Source organism: Folsomia candida, unplaced genomic scaffold, assembly GCF_002217175.1.
Source record: "Folsomia candida strain VU population unplaced genomic scaffold, ASM221717v1 Fcan01_Sc017, whole genome shotgun sequence".
Taxonomy (NCBI): Eukaryota; Metazoa; Arthropoda; class Collembola; order Entomobryomorpha; family Isotomidae; genus Folsomia; species Folsomia candida.
Genome location: NW_019091209.1, coordinates 1,820,288 through 1,847,530, shown reverse-complemented (window position 1 = coordinate 1,847,530; position 27,243 = coordinate 1,820,288). Strand labels below are relative to the sequence as shown.

At 38.4% G+C, this 27,243-nt stretch overlaps 6 protein-coding genes across 8 annotated transcripts; 2 read left to right on the top strand and 4 right to left on the bottom strand.

Moving 5' to 3' along the window:
• The first annotated feature begins 629 nt into the window (after window positions 1–629).
• Window positions 630–2,984, top strand: LOC110856753 (E3 ubiquitin-protein ligase CHIP). Of its 2 annotated transcripts, none has more exons than XM_022105293.2 (8): window positions 630–823; window positions 938–1,047; window positions 1,138–1,200; window positions 1,274–1,347; window positions 1,433–1,600; window positions 1,662–1,806; window positions 1,915–2,061; window positions 2,136–2,984. In XM_022105293.2, the coding sequence occupies exons 2-8, from the start codon at window positions 1,000–1,002 to the stop codon at window positions 2,376–2,378; spliced, it is 888 nt and encodes a 295-aa protein (XP_021960985.1). In that variant the 5' UTR covers window positions 630–823; window positions 938–999; the 3' UTR covers window positions 2,379–2,984. The 2 variants fall into 2 exon arrangements, with proteins under 2 accessions (XP_021960985.1, XP_021960984.1); XM_022105292.2 differs by having other exon boundaries at window positions 631–823; window positions 943–1,047.
• Window positions 2,985–3,093: 109 nt separating this feature from the next.
• LOC110856744 (Golgi apparatus membrane protein TVP23 homolog B) lies at window positions 3,094–4,988 on the top strand. Its single transcript, XM_022105277.2, has 7 exons — window positions 3,094–3,331; window positions 3,407–3,483; window positions 3,568–3,590; window positions 3,721–3,852; window positions 3,939–4,141; window positions 4,232–4,345; window positions 4,423–4,988. Exons 1-7 carry the CDS (start codon window positions 3,305–3,307, stop codon window positions 4,510–4,512), a joined length of 666 nt encoding a protein of 221 aa, XP_021960969.1. The 5' UTR covers window positions 3,094–3,304; the 3' UTR covers window positions 4,513–4,988.
• A 2,918-nt stretch (window positions 4,989–7,906) lies between these two features.
• LOC110856702 (melanotransferrin) lies at window positions 7,907–14,402 on the bottom strand. The gene is made up of 11 exons (XM_022105214.2): window positions 13,998–14,402; window positions 13,725–13,912; window positions 13,402–13,662; window positions 12,087–12,971; window positions 11,851–12,015; window positions 11,686–11,774; window positions 11,175–11,623; window positions 10,700–10,843; window positions 10,433–10,604; window positions 8,303–9,978; window positions 7,907–8,212 (listed from the first exon to the last, which is right to left on the bottom strand). Exons 1-10 carry the CDS (start codon window positions 14,044–14,046, stop codon window positions 9,708–9,710), a joined length of 2,673 nt encoding a protein of 890 aa, XP_021960906.1. The 5' UTR covers window positions 14,047–14,402; the 3' UTR covers window positions 7,907–8,212; window positions 8,303–9,707.
• Window positions 14,403–15,271: 869 nt separating this feature from the next.
• On the bottom strand, window positions 15,272–19,146 carry LOC110856852 (5-aminolevulinate synthase, erythroid-specific, mitochondrial). 2 transcript variants are annotated; one of them, XM_022105429.2, is made up of 8 exons: window positions 18,917–19,146; window positions 17,460–17,621; window positions 17,063–17,387; window positions 16,813–16,997; window positions 16,393–16,737; window positions 16,045–16,313; window positions 15,758–15,979; window positions 15,272–15,667 (listed from the first exon to the last, which is right to left on the bottom strand). In XM_022105429.2, the coding sequence occupies exons 2-8, from the start codon at window positions 17,587–17,589 to the stop codon at window positions 15,518–15,520; spliced, it is 1,626 nt and encodes a 541-aa protein (XP_021961121.1). In that variant the 5' UTR covers window positions 17,590–17,621; window positions 18,917–19,146; the 3' UTR covers window positions 15,272–15,517. The 2 variants fall into 2 exon arrangements, with proteins under 2 accessions (XP_021961121.1, XP_021961122.1); XM_022105430.2 differs by lacking the exon at window positions 18,917–19,146 and adding an exon at window positions 17,975–18,121.
• A 948-nt stretch (window positions 19,147–20,094) lies between these two features.
• On the bottom strand, window positions 20,095–23,529 carry LOC118437877. The gene is made up of 6 exons (XM_035857295.1): window positions 23,035–23,529; window positions 21,682–22,939; window positions 21,432–21,618; window positions 21,191–21,359; window positions 20,803–21,119; window positions 20,095–20,699 (listed from the first exon to the last, which is right to left on the bottom strand). The coding sequence occupies exons 2-6, from the start codon at window positions 22,907–22,909 to the stop codon at window positions 20,453–20,455; spliced, it is 2,148 nt and encodes a 715-aa protein (XP_035713188.1). The 5' UTR covers window positions 22,910–22,939; window positions 23,035–23,529; the 3' UTR covers window positions 20,095–20,452.
• Window positions 23,530–23,610: 81 nt separating this feature from the next.
• On the bottom strand, window positions 23,611–27,156 carry LOC110857006 (histone-lysine N-methyltransferase E(z)). The gene is made up of 11 exons (XM_022105602.2): window positions 26,997–27,156; window positions 26,498–26,823; window positions 25,774–26,422; window positions 25,541–25,713; window positions 25,284–25,460; window positions 25,109–25,200; window positions 24,776–25,040; window positions 24,503–24,673; window positions 24,248–24,430; window positions 24,008–24,176; window positions 23,611–23,931 (listed from the first exon to the last, which is right to left on the bottom strand). Exons 2-11 carry the CDS (start codon window positions 26,784–26,786, stop codon window positions 23,784–23,786), a joined length of 2,316 nt encoding a protein of 771 aa, XP_021961294.1. The 5' UTR covers window positions 26,787–26,823; window positions 26,997–27,156; the 3' UTR covers window positions 23,611–23,783.
• Between the last annotated feature and the right edge of the window lie 87 nt (window positions 27,157–27,243).

The window sequence follows — 27,243 nt, the reverse complement described above, 5'->3', positions numbered from 1 at the left end:
TGTCATTCCATTCATCATGCAAATTATCAGATTTCATAAGAAAGATAAAGAATTCTTAGTTTCTCGTCATTCTTTGCACACCAAAATACGGCGAGATATCCAAATTAACAACAATTATTATACATTATTCACAACTACCACATTAATTCATCACGGATAACTTAAAACCTTATTGTTTTCACGAAGACGCGTTAAATAATATTCCACAGATTTATCATGTAAATATTTATCACGCTAACCAATGAAACGTGAAAGTAAATCCTACACACGAAGTATACTTATCCACTTTACTTATACCATAAAATGTAAAATGAGACACATGAAGTACATACAGTTCTGTGGTGCATACTTCCATGAATAATCATAAAATGTAAAATGAGACCAGTCCCAAAAAATTCCTACGTCTCGTCAACCGGATTCGTTAACTGGTAACAATTCTATACATAAATATTTCTTACTATTATTGCGTGGATCAACAAGCAAAAAGGGTTAAATAACTAACACAAAGAATGACTCATGTCATCGTAATTATAGAAAATTAGCGTCAGATGACACATTTAGTGTAAACAATTTACAGACTCATTTTTTGAGGCCGTCTCAAATAAACGATACGAGAAATCTCAAATTTCTCCAAGTGATGAAATAAGTCTGAAGTTGAAAGTTGCTGCTGCTGCTGCTGATTTGCTGATTTCGCTCTCCTCCTGTGAAACTACACCTTTATTTGGTTTAATTAATTGAGGTTTAAATAATCAAGTCCAGATAATTTCCAGTGTGACCTTTACGTTTGACCTTTGTCAAGTACCAATCCCATCTACGTACTTAGGTAAGGCTGGAAATTAACAGTTTCCTAATTATATATTTCTTTCCTAACGAAATAAGAATGTTAATATTTAGAAGATTTATGATTAATTATATTCTTTTTATTTGTTTGATTAAGTAAAGGTCCCTTTCGTATTTACGTTTTGACCACGGGTCAGCTTAACCATAGGTAATATTCATATGTCTCGCTCCCAGAACACGAAACGGCATCATGTCAGCGTTACAGATGTAAGTTTTGTGATTGATAAGCTCTCAATATTATATTATTAGTACTTAATTAGTTATGTGTTACATTTCAATTTCTAAATTTTGCCTCAGACGGAGCTCAAGGAAAAAGGGAATCGGTACTTTTCCGAGAGAAAGTACGAAGAAGCAATCAGGGTAATAATTACATATTTTGATCTAGTTTTTCCTAATTTGTACCTTGATTTCATCATTAATTTTATTATAATAGTGCTACTCTCAAGCAATACAAAAGAATCCATCGAATCCAATTTACTACACCAACAGAGCCTTGAGTGGATTGAGGTATTCTTTTTACACTAATTAATCATTTTACACAGTGCGAGTTTAAAATGACATTGATTTAATTATTATTGTTGTTGATCTCTAGGCTCAGCAGATTTCAAGATGTAGCTGCAGATTGTAGATCGGCTCTGGAATTGGAACCAAACATGGTCAAAGCTCACTTTTACTTGGGTCAAGCTCTCTGCGGTCTGGATATGTTGGACGATGGAGTGAAACACCTCCAGCGTACCGTGGACCTTGCAAAAGAACAAAGGTTAATGAAAGGAAAGTAGTACAAATGAATAGATAACTATAAGAAATATTTATTTGTGCAGACTGAACTATGGAGACGACATGACACAAGTTTTGCGACACTGGAGAAAGCGTCGATTTTCTATCCAAGAAGAGAAACGGCTTGCGGAGGAAATCGAGTTGCAGACATATTTGTCTCGATTGATTAGAGAGGACAGAGAGCGTCAAGTAAATACCATCAAAGTTTTCAAATATTGAGATCATAGCAGTTTATTTGTTAATGATTATTAAGGACTTATTATTTATTAATGACTTTTTTGTACATTTGTTGTCTAGATTGACGAATTCAAGGCTCAGCAAGCTGCTAAAGGCGACTCTGATGAAACGGAGCTGAACGCAAAAATTGCTTCTGTAGAGAAGTTCTCCGATAATTGCATGAACGAGATGAACAACTTATTCGCAAAAGTTGATGATAGACGAAGGGTATGTCTGTTTATACTTATATTTAAAAATAATTTCGTTCAATTAGTTTTACAATTCTTCTAAAAATATTGCAGAAGCGTGAAGTCCCCGATTACTTGTGTGGCAAAATCTCTTTCGAAATACTTCGGGATCCCGTCATTACACCAAGCGGAATCACATACGAGCGTAAAGATCTTGAAGAGCATTTGATGCGAGTTGGTCATTTCGACCCGATTACACGAGTCACTCTAACCTCCGACCAGCTCATGCCAAACTACGCAATGAAGGAGGTTGTGGATGCTTTCGTCACAGAAAACGAATGGGCCTTAGACATTTAACCTACATGCAGGTTAATAAATAATAATAATGCTAAAACAAACCTCCCTAAAAAAAGTCATACGAACCATGGAACAAGTCACAGCACACGATATATCAATTAAATCTAGAGAATAATGCTACTATTATAACTCGACATCAATATTTGTAGAATAGCATAGCAAAATATACAGTCAGGTTTACTTTGTAAGAGAAATTTGTTATTCAAAAATCTATCCTATTGTTTTACACTTAATATATAATTGACAACCTTTTTCTAATTGCTATTATACACAGATACTTTAAAAACTTTGAATAGAAAAAATATTGAAAATCAATTCCCTAATATCAACAAATATTCATATAAATTATATTTACTCTACTACCTGTATTAATGTTTGATGATCTCTCTATATACTTGCTTAATGAATGAATGGATTAAGTATGTCCAGGATTAATTATTACCCTACTTTGACTAATTTAGTAATACTTAACAATTATATATTTTTGGTCGAGAAGACTATATATTTTATGAACCGATGCCCTAAAATGTGTCCTACACATTTTGAGTTATACATAAACTTTGTTGTGAAATGCTCACATGAATAAAAAGTATATAATATTGTTAATTGTTAATTATGTATGTGCACAACTTAATTTCATGTCATAAAATTTGCGAAATTTGACCGGTTTCAATTTGCCCATGCCAAATTATGCCACGTGGCGGAATGTCCTATTGGATTTTGTGTGTTCAACTGCTGAGATTCGACGTCACTCTGTCAACTTTTTCTGATCGTCGTCACCCACCTTCTGTCCTGTCCTGTGTCCTCGTAATCAATTGTTCTCACCACTCCCACTCCAGAACAGATTGAAGGATCGACGTGGTGGGGTGTGTCCACCGTAAAGTACAAAAAAAAGTTTCGTGGTTGGTTGACTCATTGATACGAAAATGTCCAACAACGCGGAACAACATCAGGTAGGAAAATAATGTCAATATAATTAACTTAAATTACTTTAGATTTGAAACATTTGTATCGACTTTTTTCGGCAGGCTCTTTTGATGAGTGATGATGACGAAGAAGGTCTCGGGTTTGGGGAGGAAGGAACCGAGGCAAAAAATCGACTTCGGTAAGAATTAATATATTTTTAATTGGCATTTATCTATTAGGTTATAATAAATAATAATTTATTTTATTCCTTGTTTGTCCATAGACATCCCGTTGTTGCTCTGTTTCGTAAGTAGTAATTCGTCTTCATTTGTGGTTTAATGATTAATCTGTAATCGTTAAATTAAATAATTAATGAAAAATAGTGAGAAATGGTTATTATTATTAATCAGTATTTAACTTGTCATATTTTATGTAGACGTCCTTTTCCGTGGTGCTGCGATTCTCATGTACATGTTTGGACGCTTGTTTTTCTCCGGATACATTACTATCTTCGTCACGGTGCTTGTTCTACTCTCGTTGGATTTTTGGACGGTTAAAAACATTACGGGTGGGTTTATTTGGTGATCTATTGTTACGACAGGAAATTTACAAGCAAAGCAAATTTCTATAATTTGTAATTATTGATTTCTAAAGGTCGAATTTTGGTCGGTTTGCGGTGGTGGAATCATGTCGACGAGGAGGGAAAAAGTCAGTGGGTGTTCGAAAGCAAGAAGGGAATCAAAGCGGGGGGACGAGCCCCAGAAAAGCGAGTGTTTTGGACCGGACTCATTGTTGCCCCTGTGTTGTGGTTTCTTTTCTTCCTCTCGTCCTTTTTCACGTTCAGCTTCCAGTGGACGGTACGAAAGATAATCATTTTGTTTATGTTTTTACTAATAATGTTATTCGTTCAAACTTTAATTCAATTTGATCCCTTTTTGCTCGTAAAGATTTTAACTATCATCGCCTTGGCCCTGAATGGAGCCAATTTGTACGGATATATTCGATGCAAGTTGGGACACAATCCTGGGATGTCGGATGCAACTGGAATTATTCAACAAGGAGTGAGAAATCTTAAATCTAACTGCTTATCAATTACTCTAAATGCTCTTCTAACACATTCCTCTTCTCGTCTCAACAGATTTCCAAATTTGTCCTACAACGAGCTACACAATCATCACCTGCCGACGAAGCGAACGGTTTCAAAGCACCTACAGTTCAATCTGTATAAACGAATTGTAACACTTATCTAATAATTTCAAACTACTACTGCTACAAACTTCCATCTCGTAATTTCTCGTCACCTCGAAATACCAACCAAAATATAACTACGCTAGAAATACAGCCAGGCTAAATACCCGTCACCGTTTTTAATCTCTTCGTTTCATTGTCCACTACCCAAAGAACAAAAGGACAGCGCCAAATTCTAGGGAATATACATAGTCTACTTTTGCTGCTATTATGGTCTTCAAATTCCCAATATTTGTAACTTATTATGTGTAAAATAATATCTGCAATGGTCTAATATTATTATTTATGTTATGTATATCCTTGTAAAATGTGATGATACTTTTGTATATTGTATAAAAATGTAACTATCGACACGCCGTTAAAATACTGGTCTGCTTTGCATCGACAACTTCTACGTATATGGAAGTTAAATGCAATTATTGTCAAAATAAACGTCAGTTTTAGTATATAGTTAAATGGCAAAGTATTTAAAACTATATTTTATTTTTGCTAAGATTTCATGTAAACGTTAGTCATTCGTTTACATATATTGCACGTATTGAATAATAACATAAAAAAATTGGATCCGTAATAATAATATTATAGTCCATTTTCCATCACACATGTTCATCAATAAGACATTATGTACATAAGTAAAAGTGTTACCATACTTTAATCAGTTGGAGAATTGTATGCACTATGAAAACAATGAATGTTCGACCTCTGTCGCAACGGAGGAAGACATGATCACCAGTCTCCAAAAGCTGACGATGCGGGTGGGAATGGAAATAGGAAGAGTACAGGAAAGCGGTACGAGCATCTCTTGACCAAGCCGACGTAAGAAGGCAAGGAAGTTATTTATGGGCGAAATTGTGTCCTCGTCCCGCAGTGATCCCGAAGACATGAAAATAGTCAGATGAAGCCGAAACCCTTCAGAGATTTATCACTTTTACGCCACCACTGCTTTTGATAAACATACCACCACCACCCTGGTCATGCAAATCTTCTTTGTGTCAACCTGGAAAAATGACAAATTGGGCCAAATACTATGCCGATGGGAATACGAAGTTGGTGGCGAGAGGGTAACTTATATGCTGGAAAGATGAAGACCAAAAAATCTTCATTAGGACAATTCCTCCACGAGTTCATGAACATGGAGGACGTCATCACACAGGTCAAATCCTCTTGCAAATGTGACCTCGAAGACGACGACACCTTTCTCTATCCCGACGAGTGTGAACATTACTGTAAAATTTCTGCCGCTTCAGAAGAAGATGACGACAAAGAGCAACGGGGTCGACAACAGTCAAAATCAGCGAAGCACTGATGGAGAACGAAGAACATCCATCGATCCCGAACTGGAGAGATCCTTCCGAGAGGTTATGCGATGGTACAAGAGTTGAAACAATGACAAATCATCGTTGATAAGTCAACAACCACAAAATGATCTGGATGCTGAGTTCCAACAGTCAAAATTCCCTTTGGAAATGTACAAAACTCTAGACTTGAAAGTCGAGGTCAAGAAAGCGTTCGGAATGGACTAATCAATATTAATGATAATTAATCTAAACATAAATATCGGCATAAAATCATAACGATCACAAATAAGATTTGCCATACATACATATGCATATTTTTACCACCACTCAAACGCATTTTATTGCTTATCATGAAAATACCGATAACCCAATGTTCGAAATAAAGTTCATCATTTTATTAAAATTCAGAAATCTAATTATTAAAATTAGGATTTGTTTTCATTTTGAGAGAGAAGAAATATGACGATCAGAGGTCATTGACTCTGTGTGAGACGCTTCGAGTTTTCATTTTCAGCAGGGCTGAAAAGTCGGTCACTGGAAGAAAGTCAGATTTTCAGTCGTCTTCTCACCTCGTCAGAAGCACATCTCGAAATTTCTTCTCCGAAATCTTCGTTTTCTAAATTTTCGAACATTAGTACCGCATCGCTAGTGCCACCTTTTAGGAGCCGAACCTTTTGGTAAGCTTGATTTTGTATTGATTTATAATACATACTTGATTCATACTTGACTTTTTTCACTAGACTTCTGCCGATACGTACTAAAGGTCAAATCAGTACTTTGTGGAAATGAGCCAGTGGCAAGCTGAAGCTGTAGGTGAAGGAATGGAGTACACGGAAAATAACGTAATTCACGTTGAAGTTCGAGACATGTGGAAGTTTGAGGAAGTGGGGACTGGTGAGTCGTCGTCTGGAGGGGGAGCAGGACCTTCAGTTCCGGTAATGACGATAAGGGATGAGTCAGAGTTGGGTGGACAGAAGTTTGTCGAGCTGTGCGACATTTCCGAGTTGGATGCAGTACCACCTCCTGTTGAAGGGGATCTCGGAGGATGTACTATTTCACATAAGGATAAAGTGGTATGCTAATTAATATCGATTAATGATACTTCGTTGTGATATGTGCATATGTAATGTGTAATGCATAAATTTCTAATTTTAGAATACTGCTGAAAATGAAACGGCGAAGTTTCAATGTACATTGTGTAGTAAAGGATTCAATAAAAAATTGCTGCTCAACAGTCATATGACTTTAAAACATGGGATTACCTATGTTTTCATAGAAAAAGGGTGAGTGACCCATTGTTCATGCAGTTTTACTATTTTAGGCGAAGTATTCAGCTTAAATTAACGAAAATGCGTAATATTTAGTCGAAAAGTAAAATTAATACGCTTACCCGACGAAGACATTCCAAAGGGAAAGGGACATGCCAGTACTTCAAAGGACGTTGAACAGCGAGTTTGTGAAGTACTTGAAAATAAATCTGATGAAGATGACGTAAGTTAATTCAAATAATGATTGAGAAGGTCTATAGACAACATTTAATATATGACAATTGATTGTATCGTATTTCAGGAAGGATTTGGGTGTGGTTATGCCGTAAAAGTTGACACTCCAGCGTATCATAAGGCAATAGAGAGGAACGAGATCCCATTTGCGGCATTCTTCCCTATAAACTCGAAGACAGGGTACTTGCTAAGGGTACAAGAATACGGACCCAACAATAATGTGAGTGCAATTATCAGAATTATTCATTATATTACTTTGTATAATTAAGTATTAATTATTATCACTGATAATGGGATATATTTTGCTATTTACTAAATATTTGTTCTATGTGGATAGTTATTGGACCCAGCTAGCAGGAATGATGTCATCAGGGCGTTTCAATATCACAGACAAATCGGTTCATCTCACACGGCAGGAGACTTATTGCCAATTGTTGCATTTGTTCGTCAATATTACAACCATACCACGCGATCAACGGATATTAGCATTTGTTCCCCGGAGAATATCCCCGACTTGGAGATGAAGTATATAAGTCAGGACAATTTCACCACTATTGCTTTTGCAAATCCGGGATCAGTATGTACTAATATTCTTTATTTTGCTTTAAAAAACATGGCTATTTCGAAATAAACTAACTTTGTAATGTAAGGGTGCTAACATATTCGATGATTTCATTGCATTATTAGAGCTGCGACCGTGCCGACGATGAAGAGATGGATGATGAGGATCCACTACCACCACCCACACCAAAACCAAAACGACGAGATCGAAGGACAAAGAAGGAAATTGAAGAGGCAAAAATGAACGCGATCAAAGCCGCACAGCCACTGCTAGCCACATCGTCCAACGCTCATGTGGAGAAGAATGATAATCTGCAAACTGAGAACGTTGAGGTGTCAAACCTTGGAGGTGATGAGGACCGAGAAGTGACACCAACTGCAACTGTGAACGATAATGCAGACAAAATACCTCAACTAATTCCTGAAGTTGTACAACCGTCGTTGGATGTGGTAGAAACACATAATCCACCAGGTATAATAAAATTACTAATTTGTTACTAAATAACTAATTTATACAAATATTTATGTACTAAGAAATGCCACTAGTGGAATCAAATCCACTACCCCTAATACTCACACAGATGAAAGAGAAAGTAGAACGCACAGATGAAGAATCTATGCATTTGGATGAATCAGTTTTACCCGTCACTCCATCCAAAGCAACAACTCCAAAATCACGAAAAGGTGATGGCAAAACTGGCAAAGGTCGAGGACAAAAGCCGAGGTCAACTTCGAAATCAACGGGACTTTCTTCTCCCAAAAAACCAAATTCTTCCCAACACGTGAAGATTACAAACGTGCAAGAAGAACCAATAGATCTGAGTAAGAATTCGAACAGTCTAAATGATTTTAATGGTCAAAATGACAAAGGTTTTGCTTCACCGGTAGCAACCCGGAAGCGGCTTGCACCATCCGGTCCAAAACGACGAGGTCGCCCACGTAAAGTCAAGGTTGATGAATGTAGCGACAACTAAAGTCAAATCAATCTCTCTTCGCCTCAATCATCACACATTTCTCTCAGAATGGAATTATTTATTTTCAATTCAATTTATTTATTTACAGTCAAGAACAAGTCTTAGTACAGCCATTTAGTTCGTTCATTACAATCGCAATGTCTATAATTTGTGCATAAGTTATGTATGTAATAGTTAAAACTATTTTAAAGTAATGTTGCATGGCAAAATTGAATTCTCAAAATTTGAATTGTTGGAACTTGGAAGCACATTATATAATTTTGGCACAGCAATTTACTTGTATCAAAGTCTTAGTTTCTATCATCTTCGCAAAGATTATAATAATATATAACAATATTCTACTACGTTATATTTGTCGGCATATATTTATGTATTATGAGTAAAAGCATGAAAATCAATTTCAATTAATTATGCTCGTTTCTTCTGAATATGTATGTCTTATAAAGTAATGTGATAGCAAAATTGAAAATGAGATGAATTTAGTTTTATAAAAAATTATTTTATTGTAACAACATTTATTTCCGTAAAAACATTCCATATTTCATCTCACACATACATAACAAATATATTATAAAAACTTTATATTTGGTCATCAAATTTGTATAAAATTTTATCAAACTTAACTTATGTACATATTTATATAACATTATCATGGAGTAAACTATGTCATGTTTAATAAGAGATTCGCCAAAAATTTGCTGCTTTGTTCTTTGTAAACCAGGACAATTCACCGGGTTGGTTAAGATAAGGGTACACTGTAAAATGTATAGCAAAAGGACAGAAAAAGTAGTTTTGTAAGTTTTTATTTTATTTGATAAGCGTGTCAGTCATGTCCTTGTTTCACGACGTGATGATTATCCCGTCCTGGCCAAATGAAAGAAATCGAGGCAGTACAAGAAGTAGAAGGACTCCTCCCATCAAGAAACGACTCGTCATGGCGTCAGTTCGACCCGCATGCGCCCTGCAGTCGACGAGGGCCCTCGCCTTGAGAAATGTCTTTCCCAAGTAATCTCGGTAATTCCGCTGCTCCTGCGGAATTACTTTGAGTTGCTGTGCTGCGTCTTGAAATATTAAATCGCTGTAGGGCGGAGCAGAGTAGAACATTCCGAAACTGGGGGGAAATTAATTAGTTAATTAAATCACATAATTTGTTAAATGGAAAGGTTTAACTGATCATGATTTAGAACTAGTCCCGACCATGATACATGTTTTTTTACAGAAATACTTCTTTTTACTCATAATAATAAAGTATTTCGTTGTCCAGAAGTACTCGATTTTGCCAGAAGTGATGAAGCACGTTAAAATCGTTTTAAAATTCAAAATTTTGAAAAAAACTTTTACAAATTTTATCGATTCTTTACCCAACCACAAATGCTTTGGAAGCTTCTGATCAAGCAAGCTTGCGTTTCTCCCAAGACAAGATTATTTTTTTCTCTGTTAATTTATGGTTAATTTGGATTTCATTTCGGGAAAAAAGTTTTAATTATGATGGCAGAAAGTTTTAAATTATGATCAGTTAAATAAGACCCATTTGTTAATGCATAATTAACTTTTCTAACACTCACTTGAAATCATCCTCATCCTTCCTTCCATAGTATTGTTGCGCGTATAAGAATAAATTAATGATGGCAGTTGTTTGATTGTGATTGTAACTTCCACCCCCACGAACGACGACCGCGTTGGCTTTCACTTTCCCTAAGTTGCAGCGTTCATAGTCCGTGACGGGGGCTCGAGTACCTGGAAAGAAAGGTTCGTTTTTAAGAATTTGTTATACTTTTACAAAGTCTTAATACTAATTTGTGACTGTAACTTTTTTCAAAAAGTGTATTTACCATCTCTGCAGAGCAGTTCATAATCCCCAGAGAGCGTATTTCTCGCCCATGTTTCTCTCCTTTTGCCATCCGTGACCTCACTGACCGTCGTATGCTTTACGAAAGCTACTTGGCCCCCACCTTCGATCAGGCAGCGTAACGCTCCTGGGAAAATGATGAAACAATTAATGCGTGACAAAAATGCAGTGCTTCAGGTGCAAAAGTAACCACTTGCATTGCAAGAAATAAGGGGAAGAAGAAAGTGGTTTCTTGCAGGTAAATATTTTGACCTGCAAGAAATGCAAGGCGCAAAAAACTACGCCCCGTCGCCATAAATAGTTCATACGGTGCGACGCTAAATACCGCATATTTCTTGAAGTTTCTTGTACCTCGCATTTCTTGCGTTTCTTCCTTCGCAGTCCAAGAAATATAACAAACCCGGAAGAAACGAAACACTTCAAAAATCATTAAAATTCGAATCAAACCATCTCCTTACCCGTATGTCCATAAAAATCTTCCGACGCATCGCGACTACAATATGAAAAACTTTGTCCTCTACACAAGTCACAAAGATTGCTGTGCTGACTCCCAAAAGTGTGCTCTTTGCTGAGTGCGCCAGGAACGCAGGACTTCGTAAAGTATTGTGACGCCGCGGTGACCGAGTCGCACCCATAGTTTCGCATCCTGCCACTCGAGATGAGATAAGCCATCGGGATAATCCACCCAGCTCCGTGACCAATGCCGGAGTGGCAGGAATACTTCCCCTTCAAATAGGTCAGCTCGGTGTCCGCGTCTCCCTGATAAGCCACGGCGACTGCGAAATACTCCGGCTCTCCTAATTTGGTGTTGCGCGTGTTGTAAATTTCCGACATGACGGGGATCAAGTTGTAATGGTAGCCGGCGGTGTAAACGTCTCCAGCGTCAAGAATGGCAGTGTCGGCATTTCTACAATTTTTTATCCATTTAACTTGTAAATTAGAGCTTTTACAAATTTGTGGTAGTTTTACCCCTGAGAAATTCTTTGAATGCAGTCCACGTGACTGTGTCCTTTCTCACAGGTCATTTCCGGTTTGAGAAGTTGGGCGTTGAGAGCTTGCTATTAATAAAAATAAGAAATTTTAAAGTGCAAAATACATTTTTTTTTCTAAATTTTGGGTATAGTTTTTGCGTACCCTCATTTTGACACATTTGTTATACTCCGCATCGGACGTGATACAGAGCGATATCTTTTCCACGGGACAGGCCCTGATGCCTAAAATGGCGTCCATATGTCGCCCCAAGTATTTCACGTAGGTCTGATCATTTTCATGGATTGCACGAAATCCAATCGTAGCATCCTGACGAGAAAATAACAAAAATTAGTACTTCAACAGTTACTTTTAATTAAAAATAATATCCTTTCCCTTACCTGGAAGAGCAAATTGCTCCTATTTCCATACCTCGGAATGGAGTCAAACATCCTAAAATTCTTATTAACAATCTGCCCCTGTCCCTGCCCCTGCTGCCCTTGCTGCTGCTGTGTCCCATCAACACCTCCAAATTGTCTGAACATATTCTCAATAAACTCCTGATACCTCTTTCTCGTGGGTCGGTACAATTTCGCGGACGACGTGACGATCGCATGTGACGGGAGGAGACCCCAATTACAGTATCGCCAGTCATCAATATCCCTCCGCGTCCCGTCCTCGCAGAGGAGCTCGTACGTCTCCTTGAACGAGCTGTACGATCTCGGACCACGGATCGCGTTACTTTCCCCCGGCGACGCCGCGGCGTCGGGATGATTTGGGGACTCAGCCTCGAAACGAGACCTCCTATCGAAGAGGTCATTGTTCCCAAAGGCTGAATTATTTCTGGTGGGTTGTTGAAAAGGGAAGAATGGAGATTGCGTCGTGGACGTTGTCGTGGGACGATTTCCGAGAAAGAATGGGAATTCTGTCGTGGACGTTTGGCCGTATGGATTGTTGAGACGTTCGTTCTCCTGATGGGCGTAGGCCAGGAGGTCGTTCAGCTTGGTGTAGTATTCTTGGATGGAGGAGTGCTTGAGGAAGGCGATCTCCCCCTTGTCCATGAGACACATGAGGGCCCCCTCGTACCCGGAGTATGGATCGTTACTCGTGCACCGCACGCCTGGAAGTTCACTCCCACAGGATTCGCACAACTTGTGAGAGTTATCGCCGAGTGGGTTGTACTTATCGGAGAGCGAGTTGACAGCACAACTTGGGCCGAAGTAGGATAACGCACTTTTGACGTGATTGTTGCAGTCGACGATTTCCATTCCGCCCTTTTTAAGGAGCTGGGAAGGGAGTAAAGCGAAGAATGAAATGAGAATAATTACTTAACGTAGGACTCGAGAATTTGTTACATAAATTGTCAAAATCGACACATTTTAAGTCATTATTGGGTCTGGGAATTTATTTTAAAATTCTGGACGATAAATTTGCTATCGGTTTATTGATTAATTGAATAGGTTTTAGGTAAGGTTTTTAAGCCAGTTTCGACGAGGTCCAATTGTTCTGAACGCTTCTTAAACTTGAGACCCCATTCAAAAACTATCAAAATCTGGAGTATGTATTTTTAAAACAATGCCAGCGACTTGCTCTACAAATTTGTCGTTCATAATCTTGAAATAGCGGATAAATGATTAACAATGTGCTCATTTCGACTACGAGTCATCAAGTCCTACGTTAACATTTGTGTTACCCTATAAATTCTACAATTCTCACCTTATCCATCGGTGTGATCCATCCAGCCAAGGTACCCACCCCCGCAAAACACGCCTTTTTACCCCTAATATCGTACAAGCTGCGAATATCCGATCGCTTCGAGACCACCGCAACGCTGTACAACCCCTCCGTGTAACGCTCCTCCATAAATGGGACTAAACTGTGTTCCCGTCCCCCAACAAAGACTTCGCCTGGGTCAAGGGTCGTCATGTCGGCGACGTTGTTGTCCAACATCACCATGCACTCGTCCTTGTTGTAGGTCTGAGCAATAACAAATGCAAATTACTCCCCACGACACGGATTATTCACCATTTAACAATTACCTGGGTGCAGTTAAGCTGATTAATTTCTGCCCGTTGTCCAAATTCATTATAAAGCGGATTAGTTTTCAAAATTTCCGACATGGCTTCACATTTTCTCTGCTCTTCTTGATTCACCGTACACCAAATCACCGTGTTTTCTCGGTCGGGCGCCGGCGTCCCGTAAAAGTTCTGCCCACAAGCGTATCCAACTGCATAAAATACACGTAAAATTAGCCTTATTCTCCTTCTTATCCATCCCTTCTTATCCATTGCTTATCTCAAGTCAAAACTTACCCAACATCATCACAGCACACAAAACTTGACCACATTTGATGACCCACATGTTTATTCCTCATATGTGGCAAGTATATATGAAACACAGGTAAAAGTTTGAAACCCACACACAGAAAAAACTTAACTTTCAAATCAATGATTGATTAAACCGGTAAAATTTCAGAGATATTTGGTATATGACAGAAAACTTGGTAATTTTTCATGGTATCGGTATCATCTTCGTCCAGATTTTGTACCCCTTCTCGTTTTATGGAATAACCCCCCAAAAACTGTAAATTATTTTATTTAGAATTACCACCCTGGTTTAGATAATAAGCTTCTAAAAAACACACTCACACCCAGATCCTACAAAACAGTAATAATATTAAGTATTAAGCATCATGGAACGAACGGGAGGGGATGGAGGAAAGCATCGGTCGGTGGATTGGATTTGGACAGGTGTATGTACATATACTCCAACGCTGCTGGGTTCATTATTAGTCATCATCGTCGTCGAATGCATGTACATACATATATTTTTTACATTTACCTTTTTACCCAACGGTTTCACCTCCGTAACAAACAACACAATTGCGTATAACACAATGGGAATGGGAGAGTTGGTTTGTTGTGCATACTTTCTGGAGTGGGTTTCTTTTCTAGCAAGATAGGTGAGTGTATTTTGCATACATGGCTTAAGAAATGGCGATATGTTAAAGGAATGACATAACAACTGCGAGTTTGCGAATGTAGTGCAATATGCAATTCGTGTGTAGTGTGAATCAACTTGAAGTAGATGGACCTATATATTTTTCTGTAGAATACGAAATCCTGCATGTTTCTGCACATAATTTTCTGCGGAATTGAAAATCTTGGAGATTTTACGCCAAGCTCATCTATGGAAATTGTATATGATTCTGCATAAAATTCGCAAATTTTTAGCAAGTCGATTTGCATGCGGAATTGTACACGAACTCCACTACTGTAGCTGTATATATTCGGACGCTATGAAAGATGCAATGCAGGTTTCGGGAAGCAAAGGGAAGTTAATTTAGTATTGAAGAGATTGAAAATTTTTTTAATGAGAGAGTACAAAATTCATATACTTTTAAAAATAAAGTTTTAAATATGTGATTGCTAATTTTTAAATTCAATAAACATTGAAAATTTTAAAATCGTAAAAACATTAATTTGAAACGTGATTAAGTAAAGGTGCATTTTAAATGCATCTTCGTAGAAATGAACAACTCATGAAATCCCACATTTCGCAATGATATATGAAAAGAGTTAATGAATCATTTTTTAAGATCGAACAAAGGTATATATTTATTTTCTTTAATTTCTGAAATCTCAGGTGGTTTATAATTTGGTCGAATATCACAATTTATTTCGGACAGGGTTCTATCTTGGCGAATTATTTCACAATACTTTTGAGGATAAACTACATACTATATATTTCCAAAAAACCAGAATGACGTGTGCACAAGTGTTAAAAATGCAACACAAAAAAATTGATTCTATTATTTTCCATGAAAAGTTCATTAGGCAGAAATTGCAATTTGAGGACAGTTTGGAATGCTGCAAAGTTGTGCCGTCATTTCGGCAAGGTTGGATCGTTCCTCGGGGAAGGATTTCCTAGTCCTGGATTCCAAGGTGGTAAATAGAACCGGTTTTTTGCAATATTGGCACTCCTGACACAAAAAAACATAACAACGAAATTTAGATAAGCCAAGACAGTAATGGTTATCAAAATCTTGCATGGTTTTGATTTATGTACATACCTGGGAACATGCCGGTTTCAAAGGGATGCCCAAATCTTGCCACACTTCGACCAAGTCGGCCACAAAGACGTCCATCATGGCCCTCGTGTGGTGGGGGGTGGGAGCAATTCGCAACTTTTCTTGACCCCGTGGCACCGTCGGATAGTTGATGGCTTGGACATAGTGACCCTTCCGTTGGATGAGTTCGTCAGACAGTTGAGAGCTGAGAGATGGGTTTCCAATCTGTATGCATTACCAAAAACATGATGAGAGCTGAAAACATACACAAAGTAATTGTTCAATCTTACATAAACCGGAATAATGTGGGACGGAGTGTGTTCCACAGAAATTCCAGCGTCCATGAGACTCTGCCTCAGATAGCGGACATTGGACTGATGAACAGCCCTGAGTTCGCGTCCTTCGTCAGATCGCAAAATTCGTACGGCAGCCAACGCTCCGCAAAGGACGGTTGGAGGAAGGGATGTCGTAAAGATGAATCCCGCAGCATAACTTCGCACCATGTCGACAAGATTCTCACTCCCGGCAATGTAACCTCCAATGTTTCCGAACGCTTTGCCTGTACAATTTGATGTGTCAAGTTGCCTCACTTTTAGTAAGCATCAACTATTTAGTAACTATGTATGCATTTTATATACCCAAAGTTCCCGAGATGATATCCATTTTATCCAGGAGACCGTCTCGCTCGCCAATCCCGGCCCCATGTTCCCCGTAAAGTCCGACGGCATGGACTTCGTCGATGTAGGTGATGGCCCCATACTTGTGAGCCACCTCGCACAACTCTTTCAACGGACAAACGGCTCCCGTCATGGAATGAACGGTTTCAAAGGCTACGATCTTCGGAGTTTTTATATCCACTGTTTTCAACAGAGCTTCCAAATCCGAGGGATCGTTATGCTTGAAGATATGCTTCGGAACGCCAGAGTTTTTAATTCCTTGAATCATGGAGGCGTGATTGCCAGCGTCGGAGAAAATGTGGCAGCCTGGAACAGCAATTGGATAACCAGTATTAATATTTTGTACTTTTGACCTTATAAATTAGCACAATAAATACTGACCAGGAAGAGATTTCGCCAGAGTGAACAGGGTCGAGTCGTTCGCCACGTAGCAGGACGTGAAAAGCAAGGCGGATGGCTTCTGGTGGAGAGAGGCCAACTCTTTTTCAAGAGTTTCATGAAAAACAGAATTTCCAGAAATGTTCCGAGTCCCGCCAGCACCAGCGCCATGATTTTGCAAAGCTTCCCTGAAAATCAAGACAATTATTAATTAGTAAATTAATTTATAAACTAATCAGATATGCATCCTCACCACACAGCCTCCTTGACCGCTGGGTGACACGACATCCCCAAGTAGTCATTCGAGCACCACACCGTAATTGGTTTCTTGCCCCACGAGAATTCCGTCGCACTTGGAAAATTCGTCGCGGACCGATTCACCTTCTTAAAGATGCGGTACGAATGATCATTCTTTTTCCGGAGGATTTGCTCATGAAAAAACGTCTCATATGGGAACGACCCCTTCAAACCAGTAGTAGCCGTTGGCGTCCCATTTCCCTTGATGTCCGTGGCGACAGCATCACTTGCCTTTTTGTAGGGACAAGCCGCCTCGCCACTACCCTCCGTAGCCTCGCTACCTGCATAAATTCAGAACAAAAATATTTTTTCTCTGCCAATTTTGTATTTTACAAGATTTAAGAATCACTTACGGTTCGCCGCTGGCAAAGATGACATCGCTCGACTAATGACGGGACAAGATTCGCCATACTTTTTAAGAATGCTCCCCCCATAGTTTCGCACGAAGGATGTCGGCAGTCGCGTTATGAATGGACACGGCATGATTCTTATCTATTCCGGACTTGGTTTTGACTCTGAAAGAAAGAGAAAGTGCCTCGTTATTACAGCTCGTTTAAGCGAATGGATGCACAGGCCAAGAAGTTAATTTTAAAGTTAGCTTTCTGTTTTGCTACGCTACGCTAAATGATTGATGACGCTGAGGATGACAATTGTGTGTGTTTGGTGACACTAATTGTGGCACGTATGCAAAACAATGTAAATAAACTGGTACTAAGAAACTCTAACCACAAGGCGGTCATCCAACGAAAATAAAAATAAAACAAACATTATGTTTTGTCTAACTACTTAAATATGAACGTATGGAATGAACCAGAAACCACTCGAAACAACCACAACCATTAAATTAAACCTTAACTAACATACTTACCCTTCAAACGGTAAATGGTAAATGGATGCAATTCAATTTATTGTAAGTACTAAATATCTGCCACGCAACCCCTCCGACTGAATTCAAGCCAGTGGCTATAAATCCGCTTTTTATGTATGCATTTATTAGTATTTATCTCATCCATTAATTCATTTATTCTGGATGGATGGATGGAAATTACGTAAAATAATTGTGTAAAAACTGCCTACACGAGTTGCACTAAAATCGAGCTGAATCTCAGGTACAATTCCATTCCATCCACTTCCACTTATCCTTAAATGATGATGTAACCCACAATTAAAACATATTAAAATTACTGATTTTTTTTCGTTCATGGAAGTTATACAGGGTTTAGAACCTATAATTATAAATTTGTTACATGGACCACATGTTTCTACTTTTTTGAATTGTTCACGTCAATTCTTCTAGCTTTTTGTGATGTTAATGCATTTTCCATGTAATTTAGTGACGTCTGCAAATAAATAAATATGTGTTCATTTGTAATTCATGTACCACTTTTTTTCTCTCTCTAATCAAAACTATACCAATCCACGTATTTGCATGACATCGACATGTGTGACACTCACTCACCTGTCGAGGAGTCACAGGTCTGAGGCGTGTGGAATATTAATAACTAATTCAAGTGCAGATGAGGTACATACATACATGTGCAGATAACAAATTTAACTAGTTGGTTGGACACACAATTAAATGCTGCAACACTAATTTAATTCAAACTTTTTATGACTAATTCATCATCACCCAGTTTATTTGGATGATGGATGTTTTGCATGTGAATGATGAAATCCACATAAAATATTTGATGGACTTTAAACTTTGGAAAGCAAATGTACCTTGGAAAGCAGATGTATGTACCTTGTTCAAAACCGGGTTATAGTTACATGCATTGTAAAATTAAGAAAAATAACCTCTCACACTTACCGAAAATGATGAGATGAGAAGACAGACAATTAAAAATTCCACCTCTGAGACAATTGTTTAGATACAAACTGCTGCAAACAACTTTTGTAAATATGATGATGACAAAAAAGCATCAAAGAAAGAACCACTGGCTTTTCCTTGGTTGTTGGTCCGGCCAGTTAATCGGAGCGATTAAGAATGTCCAAAGTGGAATCTGCTGCTTGCTGAGAAGAAGTCTAGTTGGTGAATGAAATGAAATTCGAGATTAAATATGTTTGGACTAACTGCTGCCCTGACTTCAATTGGAGAGGGTTATTAGACAGATTATTTATTATGCATGTATGTACAATATTGTACGTACGTGCATACATATGTACATACGTGCATGAAAATTATGTATGTGTCTGTAGACACACATATGCTTTCTCACTTTGCTTTAGAGTTTATGTGGTTTGGTTTGGTTTGGGATAAGCATATAGGTAAGTTAAAAATGATGCATTTAACATTAAAAGTTTACTGAGTTGCTTGTTAGGCAGGCAAAAGTTAAATGAAATCAGTCAGTACAATAAAATTGTGGCGAGCGTGCATACTTACTAATAAGCAAGCACCTTGATCGTCCTTCAATCATACAACAACCTCATCTCAGTCATCATTCATACAGCAGAATTCATAAAATGAGACGTGAAGAATGAAAAAATATTCTGATAACTTGTTTGAGAAAATCAAGGTGGATATAACCGGATAATTGGAATGATGATGAATTTAATTTCATTTCGTTTTGATAATGGAAAAATATTAACTCCAACTCAGGCAAGGATGATGATGTGAGAAATTAGACCTTAGACAAGATCGAGGAGACATTGTTGCAGCATGTGACCTGATCATAAAACAATAAAAATATTAGCAAATATTCATAAGAGACGTCACGCGATTAATAATAAGATGATTTCGCTGTACATACGTAAACAAGGAGGTCGATCGATGTGTTAAGTGAACATCACTGCTTTTTTGGACTTGGTCTCAACTTTAGATTAATGATCTAAACAGCTTTCATTATTTGGTGGCCTTTCTTTTGTCGACTTGGAACTTGGATGTTGGATTTTCAAGGAAATCTCAAACTTTGTCGATTCCATATATAAAGTAGGTGTACATACTTGTCATGTGAAGAACAATACGAAATAGTAATAATTTAATGGTAGTAAATTTTCATAAACATTTATTAAAAAGTAAATAGTAACATTTACCTTACCCTGTATTTTTTGTAAAAATAATATATATGTATTAATATATACACGTTAAAAATACAACCATGCAACTTGCACTTTGTATACAAAATGTAAAACTTTTAAAATGATAGCCACTGTATCTATACAAATATGAACATAAAAACATAACTTACATAAGTAGGCTACATATTTACATGTTGAGTTTAAAGACATAATATTACACACGTAATAATTGAAATTTTAAGCACTTATTTAGTTTCAAAATAGAAAAATCAGATCCTTAATAATTCCTCCTATTCCTTAGACCCCTCTTTAGACTATCTCACCTATTTTAATTCCAGCCATCATAAAATTGCTGTTCCAATAAGTTTACAATTTTTGTAGGGTGCACATCGGTTAGAATGTCTTGCAGAATGTGAGCGACAGTGCTGATTTTAATCTCAGATTCTGACACTAAGTTCGAAAACTTTTGGATAGTGGAGGTCTGGAATTCTTGCCCGATATGGGAAACAGCCGCACATACCACAGCCGCAGCACGAAGGGGTATATTATATTCGAATGACCGCTTAAATTTCTCTCTAGAACGAATCAATACGACCAAGTTAGTTAACATTACTCGCCATAAATGATATTAACCCTTATAATATTAATATGTCATTCTGTGTCAAGACATTTACTTACTCGTGACTCATGGAGTCTTCTCCTTCCTCCGTTGGGAGCCATTCATTCCGATATATTTCATCTACTTTAACGTACACGTCGGCGTTTCGAATGTAGCTGTACTGGAGGTACAACAGAGCCACGCAATATACATTTTTTAACTCAAATGGATTGAGGTCCAGCGTTGCTACTAAGTATGACGTAATGTCGAACGGCGTCACCCAATTTAGTCTGAATTTGAGAATTTTCCATACCGTTTTCTCAACATCGAACAAATCGTTAGCTTGATACCAACGCACTCGTGACAGTTCTCTTTGAATATCGTACGTACACAGGGGCTGCAAAGTAAGTAAATTAATACAAATACAAGTACAAAACAAATCTATATTAAATATATATTAATACTTACATCATACTCTGGAGTGTTACGGGTGCGAATGGCATGCAACTTGCCTGCTAGACCAATACAGATGCACATAATCACGCTTTCGGATTTATATGCCTCATTTACATTCTTTGCGGTTCGTATATTCCCAACTTCTTCAGCTCCTAGCATTTCCTCCTGGTTCACACGGAACCTAAAATATAATTCAAAATCAGGTAAGCTCGTTTCACATTATAGTTAAAAGTGATTATTTTTAATTACTTACCGATCATATAGCTCAATAGCTCGAAAAAACGCCTCTTCATTCACGCGCAAATACTTACTCCATTCAAACATTTGACGAACTTTATCCCCCTGAATTTTTGAGTATACCGTCATCGGGAAGTTTGCATCGCGCATAACTGCCTTGCACGCTTCGATCATTGCCTTAAGTTGGCAGCCAAGCTCATTACCTGTATCAGATTAATATTATTACCTAAAATTTCATATGACTTTAAAGAATGAATGAAACTAACGTCTTAATTTGTCGTCCCGAAACTCGTTGGTTAGCATGTGCTCGAAATCGTCTAATCCGACGAAGGTATAAAGTTGCGAACAACAGTTCGCGATGACTCTTGCTGGAATTGGGACTTCGTCCAAAATTTGTCCAACTCCATTCCACCCTGAAGAACTATCCTCATTATCATCCCTTCTCTTCGACCACCACTTCCTTCCCCTCGCATGATTCTTCTTCGTCTTCTTCTTCTCAGAAGATGGTTCAGGTTTGGAGGATGATGATGCTTGTACATTTGCAGAGGGGTCAACTGCTTCTAGATCTAACCAGGGCTTCCTATTCCACCAGTTGCCTTCATTATTTTTTTGAGGAACAACTTCCTCATTTTCCTTCGCCACGAGGACTTGATTTTCCTTTACTCCATTCGTGTTATCAAATGTAGTGGACACATCGCTTACATTTTTCCTCTCTTCTGAAAGCCTCTTATTCAATGCTGAGAAGGGTCTTCTCGCCCCCACCTCCACCCCAGTCGATACAGCAGCCGACACGGCAGAAATGTTTCTAGTTCTCCTGTTTCTGAATGATGTGATGGATGATTCTTCCCCATCAGCTTTGAGGGAAGACGATCCTTGTACATTTTCAGAAGGATCAACTGCTTCTTGCTTCAGCCAGGACTTCTTATTCCACCTACCCTTTTTCCCTACATTACTTTTTTGAGGAGCAGCTTCCTTATTCTCCTTAGCGACGAGGACTTGTTTGTTCCTTCCCCAACTCCTGGGCTTAACTGTTGTCCACTTATCGTCGAGATTTTCCTTCATCTCCTCATTTAATTTTGAGGACGCCCGTGTCCTCACCCCCACCTCCACCCCTGTCGAGACAGAAGCAGACACCTTAGAAATGTCTCTATTCCCCCCCGCCTTCTTCTTTTCACAGGTTAGTTCTGCCCCGTCAGCTTTGACGGATGACGATACTTGCACATTTGAAGAAGTACCTGCTCCTTCATCCAACCCGGGCTTCTTCCCTGCATTGCTTTTTTGGGGAAGTTCCCTATTCTCCTTCGCCACAAGAACTTGCTTGTCCTTTCCCCCACCCCTGGTTTTTGTTGTAGTGGACTTTTCGTCGACATTTTCCTTCGCCTCTTCATTTAATTTTGCATATCCTATTGTCCTCACCCCCTCCTCCACCTCTGTCGAGACAGAATCCGGCTCAGTACGAATATTTCTACTTCCTCTGCTTCTCCAGTAGGACATGATGGCAAAAGGCTTATCTCCGCTCCTAATCTAACCAACCAACCAACCAAGAAAAGAATTATGCCAAACTGCCCAAATTTTACCGTATCAATCGCCCCTTGAATCTCAACTTGCAACACACTTACCTAAGACTTGATGTTGATGATGATAAGTTATCTTGATAAGCGATGAGTAAATCCACACCAGAGAAATGTTGGCAAGATGGAGGACGAGAAAGAATGGACTGGACTGGCTGGTCGGCTTCTGGTGAGTGAAGAAAGAAGAAGGAAAGCCAAGAGTTCATGAGACCGAAAGTCCGAGAAAGTGAAAAAGTGAGACGAGACAGAGACGCTTAGAGGACAATGACCTCACCGTCACCATCACCACACGGAATTTTCTAGACTTTTTCACCATTTTTGTTCACACCACCACCACTTTAGGAGATAAATAAAGATATCCTAATTATGTTGGTACCTTATCTTAATCTAATTGGGGGGTTATCATGAGAGAATAATCGGGTCCAGCCTTAGGAAATACAAATCTTCTTGATGCAAATGTATGAAATAAATGCTACAAGGATAAAGTGTCCTAGTTATTTCGTTATCTTATCTTAATCCAGTTGAGTGGTTATCATGAGAGAACAATCAGGGCAAGCGCCACCCTCAGGAAGTACAAATCTTCTTCTTGATGCAAATGTATAATAAATGTTATTATAATTACAATTAAGAGTGTATTATTATTTATTACAATTGTCATATAATATCATTCATTCACTGTGTGAAAGCTGGTAGATAATTTGTTCTTATAAATATCTTTCGGTGGAAAACAAGTGATTTTAGTAAAAAAATAAATAATACACAACAGTATTTTAAAATAAAGACACATGTTGATTATGCTAACAAGGCTTTGCGTCAGGTTGTTTCTTTGAAGGTTCAATATCAACTTTGTTTGCAGGCTTCTTCTTCTTCCCTCCTACTTTTTTCGGCGGTGGATCAACCTGCTCGTCATAAATCGGCTTTGATAGGTCCTTGTCCCCTTTAGCACTGGGGGAAGAGATGACGACAAGTACAAGGTGAGTTAAATACAGATGTTTATTAATTTAATTATAGAGTAACTTACCCATAATCGAAGAGTAATTCAGCGCCAGGTGGGATTTTGTCCTTTGCGAATATGGCAATTCGATGATCCCCATACACTCGCAAAATCTTCGAGTAACAATTTGGATTTGTGCTAGAGTGGTTGGCAAATCGAATGTCATTTCCAATTCGAGTCGAATCAATTGAATATTCTGAGAAACATAATAGAAGAGTCAATGAAAACAATTATTATGAAAATATAGTCTCTTCTCGTGATTCATACCAGAATTCAAATTAAAGAGGAAACTGCATTTCTTTGTGTCATAGACGATTCCCCTACGCTCAGTTTCATTCTTCGAAATTCGTTCCCCACAATATTCCGCGATGAAGTCATCTTTATTTGCACCTTCGGGAAGGAAGCAGCCCCAGCCAGCGACATCAGATCGGCCCAGCAGGAGCTTTTTGCCTACAATGTACACAATGATAATCATGTACTTAAAGCAGCTATTATTAGATCAACAAAAATATTTTTTCCTACCAAATCCTCGCTGACAGTTGACATTTTTACAATTTATTTTTTCCTTGTCGAGTTCATGAGCGCTACAAGTTTTGCAAAGATCAGCATCGCATTCCCGACTGGCGATGAAACATGGACACAATTTCGTGGAACATTGGGCCTTACATCTGCAACCGGGGAACCGATTCGAACCTGCAAGACAAAAAAGTAATAACAAAATATTATAAAGAACTAATCTCTAATAAATTAAGAAAATTAATTCTTGTTGTTTGGCGAGTTTCATTTTTCTCTTACAGTCTTCGCTGCAAAGGCAGAATTTTTCGCAGTTGAGAGTTGATTTAGCACAGCAACATTCCGGATTGGATAAAGAGCATTCGCCAGAATGGTTGCATGGGATGTAGTTATTCTCATGCGAATCCACAATTAATGGAGCTTTAGCTTTCTTCGGTTTTTTTGGAGCCTTGGACTTTGGTTTCTTAACTTTTCCGCTGCTGGAGCAAGGAGGGTTCGACTCCTTTTTTTCCTCAAGCAAACTCTGTTGTTGAGCAAACTCAAACACCTACACAAAATAGGTTAAAATACCTTTTAATGCGTCATTTCTCTTCGTTGGAATAAAAACTCTATAACCTCTTGGCAATCCTTGGTCATAATTATTTCCGCCATTGAACAAAAATCTTTCTTGAACAAATTTTGGATTGATCTGAACAGGGTTTCCTCCGCTGAATGCATAGATAAATAAGCAAAGAAAAAATAGATGATCAATCAGGAAAAAAATGTCCTTTTTTTGTTTGTGCATACATACCCGGAGTCCAATTGGTCGTCTTACGAGAAGTAAGACGACGTGACGATGTTGGCTTTTCCTCAGTTCCTAGCCGATAACATTTAGTACCGCAATTTTTTCTATCTTCTTCTTCGTCTGAATCCTCTTCAGAACTGGTATCATCCGACTCAGGTGGCATATCGCCACGCTCATCCGGTGCTGAGAAATAAATTTAAGTATAATTATTCATTGTGTTAATTCGAGCTTTGTCGATCTTCGCTAAATTCTGTTTTTCTTACTATGATGCGGGCAGTTGTACATGGCACATCTCTTGCAAAACAGAGTATGATAAGTATTCATTGCCATGCTCCTCGAAATGGATTGGGCTTCAGGTCCATCAATGTTTGGAGCCAAGTCATAATTTTGAAGTTCCGAGCTGGAGCCAGGTGCTTCTTGGCACAGGTTCGTATATCTGAAATTAAAAAGGGTCATCTTCATCAGAATCATTATATTTCCTTCGCAATATTCATACCTATCCATCAATTCTTGCGGTGACCAACGCATCTGATACAGATTCACCATTGCTTCAAACATTTCTAGTCTCGGAGAGGCTCCCTCAGGTTCGCCACAAGTCTGCATGACTTTGTTCACCAGTTTCAGAAACTGTTCATCGCTCTCAATCTTATATGCAGGGGTGTACGCTGGCGTGTTAATTGATTGATCCGCGTGGTCGAGATCATCAAGCCCATACACCTGACTATCATACGTGTCGTTCACAAGTTGTTTTATAAATCTCTTCGTTTCTTTCTTATTCGACAGCACTTCCTCTCCCAGGTATGGAATATGGGTAAGCGTCGGCTCATCCTCAGCATAAATATTTGTAGGAATTGAAACCCAGTAATTCATTGGTGGGAGTGCCTCTACCTTCGGAATGACTCTCACTGCAACCTTGGATCGTCCACCAAATTCCGGGTGCAATTTATTTTTGGTCGGAACGGTATAACCTCGAAACTTGATTGCGGGACTCTTCATGCTTATCCCCTTATAAGCTTGGGACGTGCCTGCTTGGGGCGAGTCCGAGTCCGATGTCACTGGAGGAAGTACGGTCCACTGACTTGTATCGAGTTTAAAATCAGTCGGTCGTTCCGAGTCTTTCCTCTCGTCAAGTTTTTTAATGTCCTCTGTAAGTAAAAAATAAAATTATAGAATTATTAGGCACAAATTGAGAATACGAATTTCAAAAACTATTTTATTACCTTCCATCTGGTTCATATTATTTCTCCAATCCGTGGTGCGCTCAGTTTCCACTTCTTCGTGAAGATCTTCAGCAGCATGTTTCACTTTTTCCTGAAGGGATATTTTCTGCACATCAATTTCTTCATCGTTCAAATCCGAACTCCAAGACTCAGAATCAGAATCGTCCCCGTCCAACCGAATCTGCTTTTTCAGATGTCCTACTGTCGAATCCGATGATGACGATGATAAGTCAAGCTGCCCTTCGTCGACGACAACAGACTTATCCCGATTCCTAGTTGCAGTTTCCATTTCAGTAGCTGCTTAGAATATCAGCTCGATATTCAAACTACACAAAATATGAACTACAATTAGTCAACTTTACTTATTAGCGAAGTAAATGATTTGAAACGAGAATCTCGTACGAGATGATTAAATCATTTATTATATAAATCAATTTTCAGTTTACAAATTTAAAAAGAAACATGTCAAAGACTAAATGCTAAATGAAAAGTCTGTTACCTTTTGGTTCTTAATTATTATTCTTTTCAGAAACCAAACTATGATATGAACTTAGAAACAAAAAATTAAACAAAATTTCCGGAGCAAGACTAAAACTTCTCGCCTTCGCCTCCGATCCACCATGTGCCGATTGAGAGAGGCATGGATCCTATTAAATTTCGCACGTTGGTTGTGACTCATTTTGCCCCAAATAATGAAAGATAAGCCATTATTAGGTAACTACCTTAGGCTTATCTTTTACTATTAA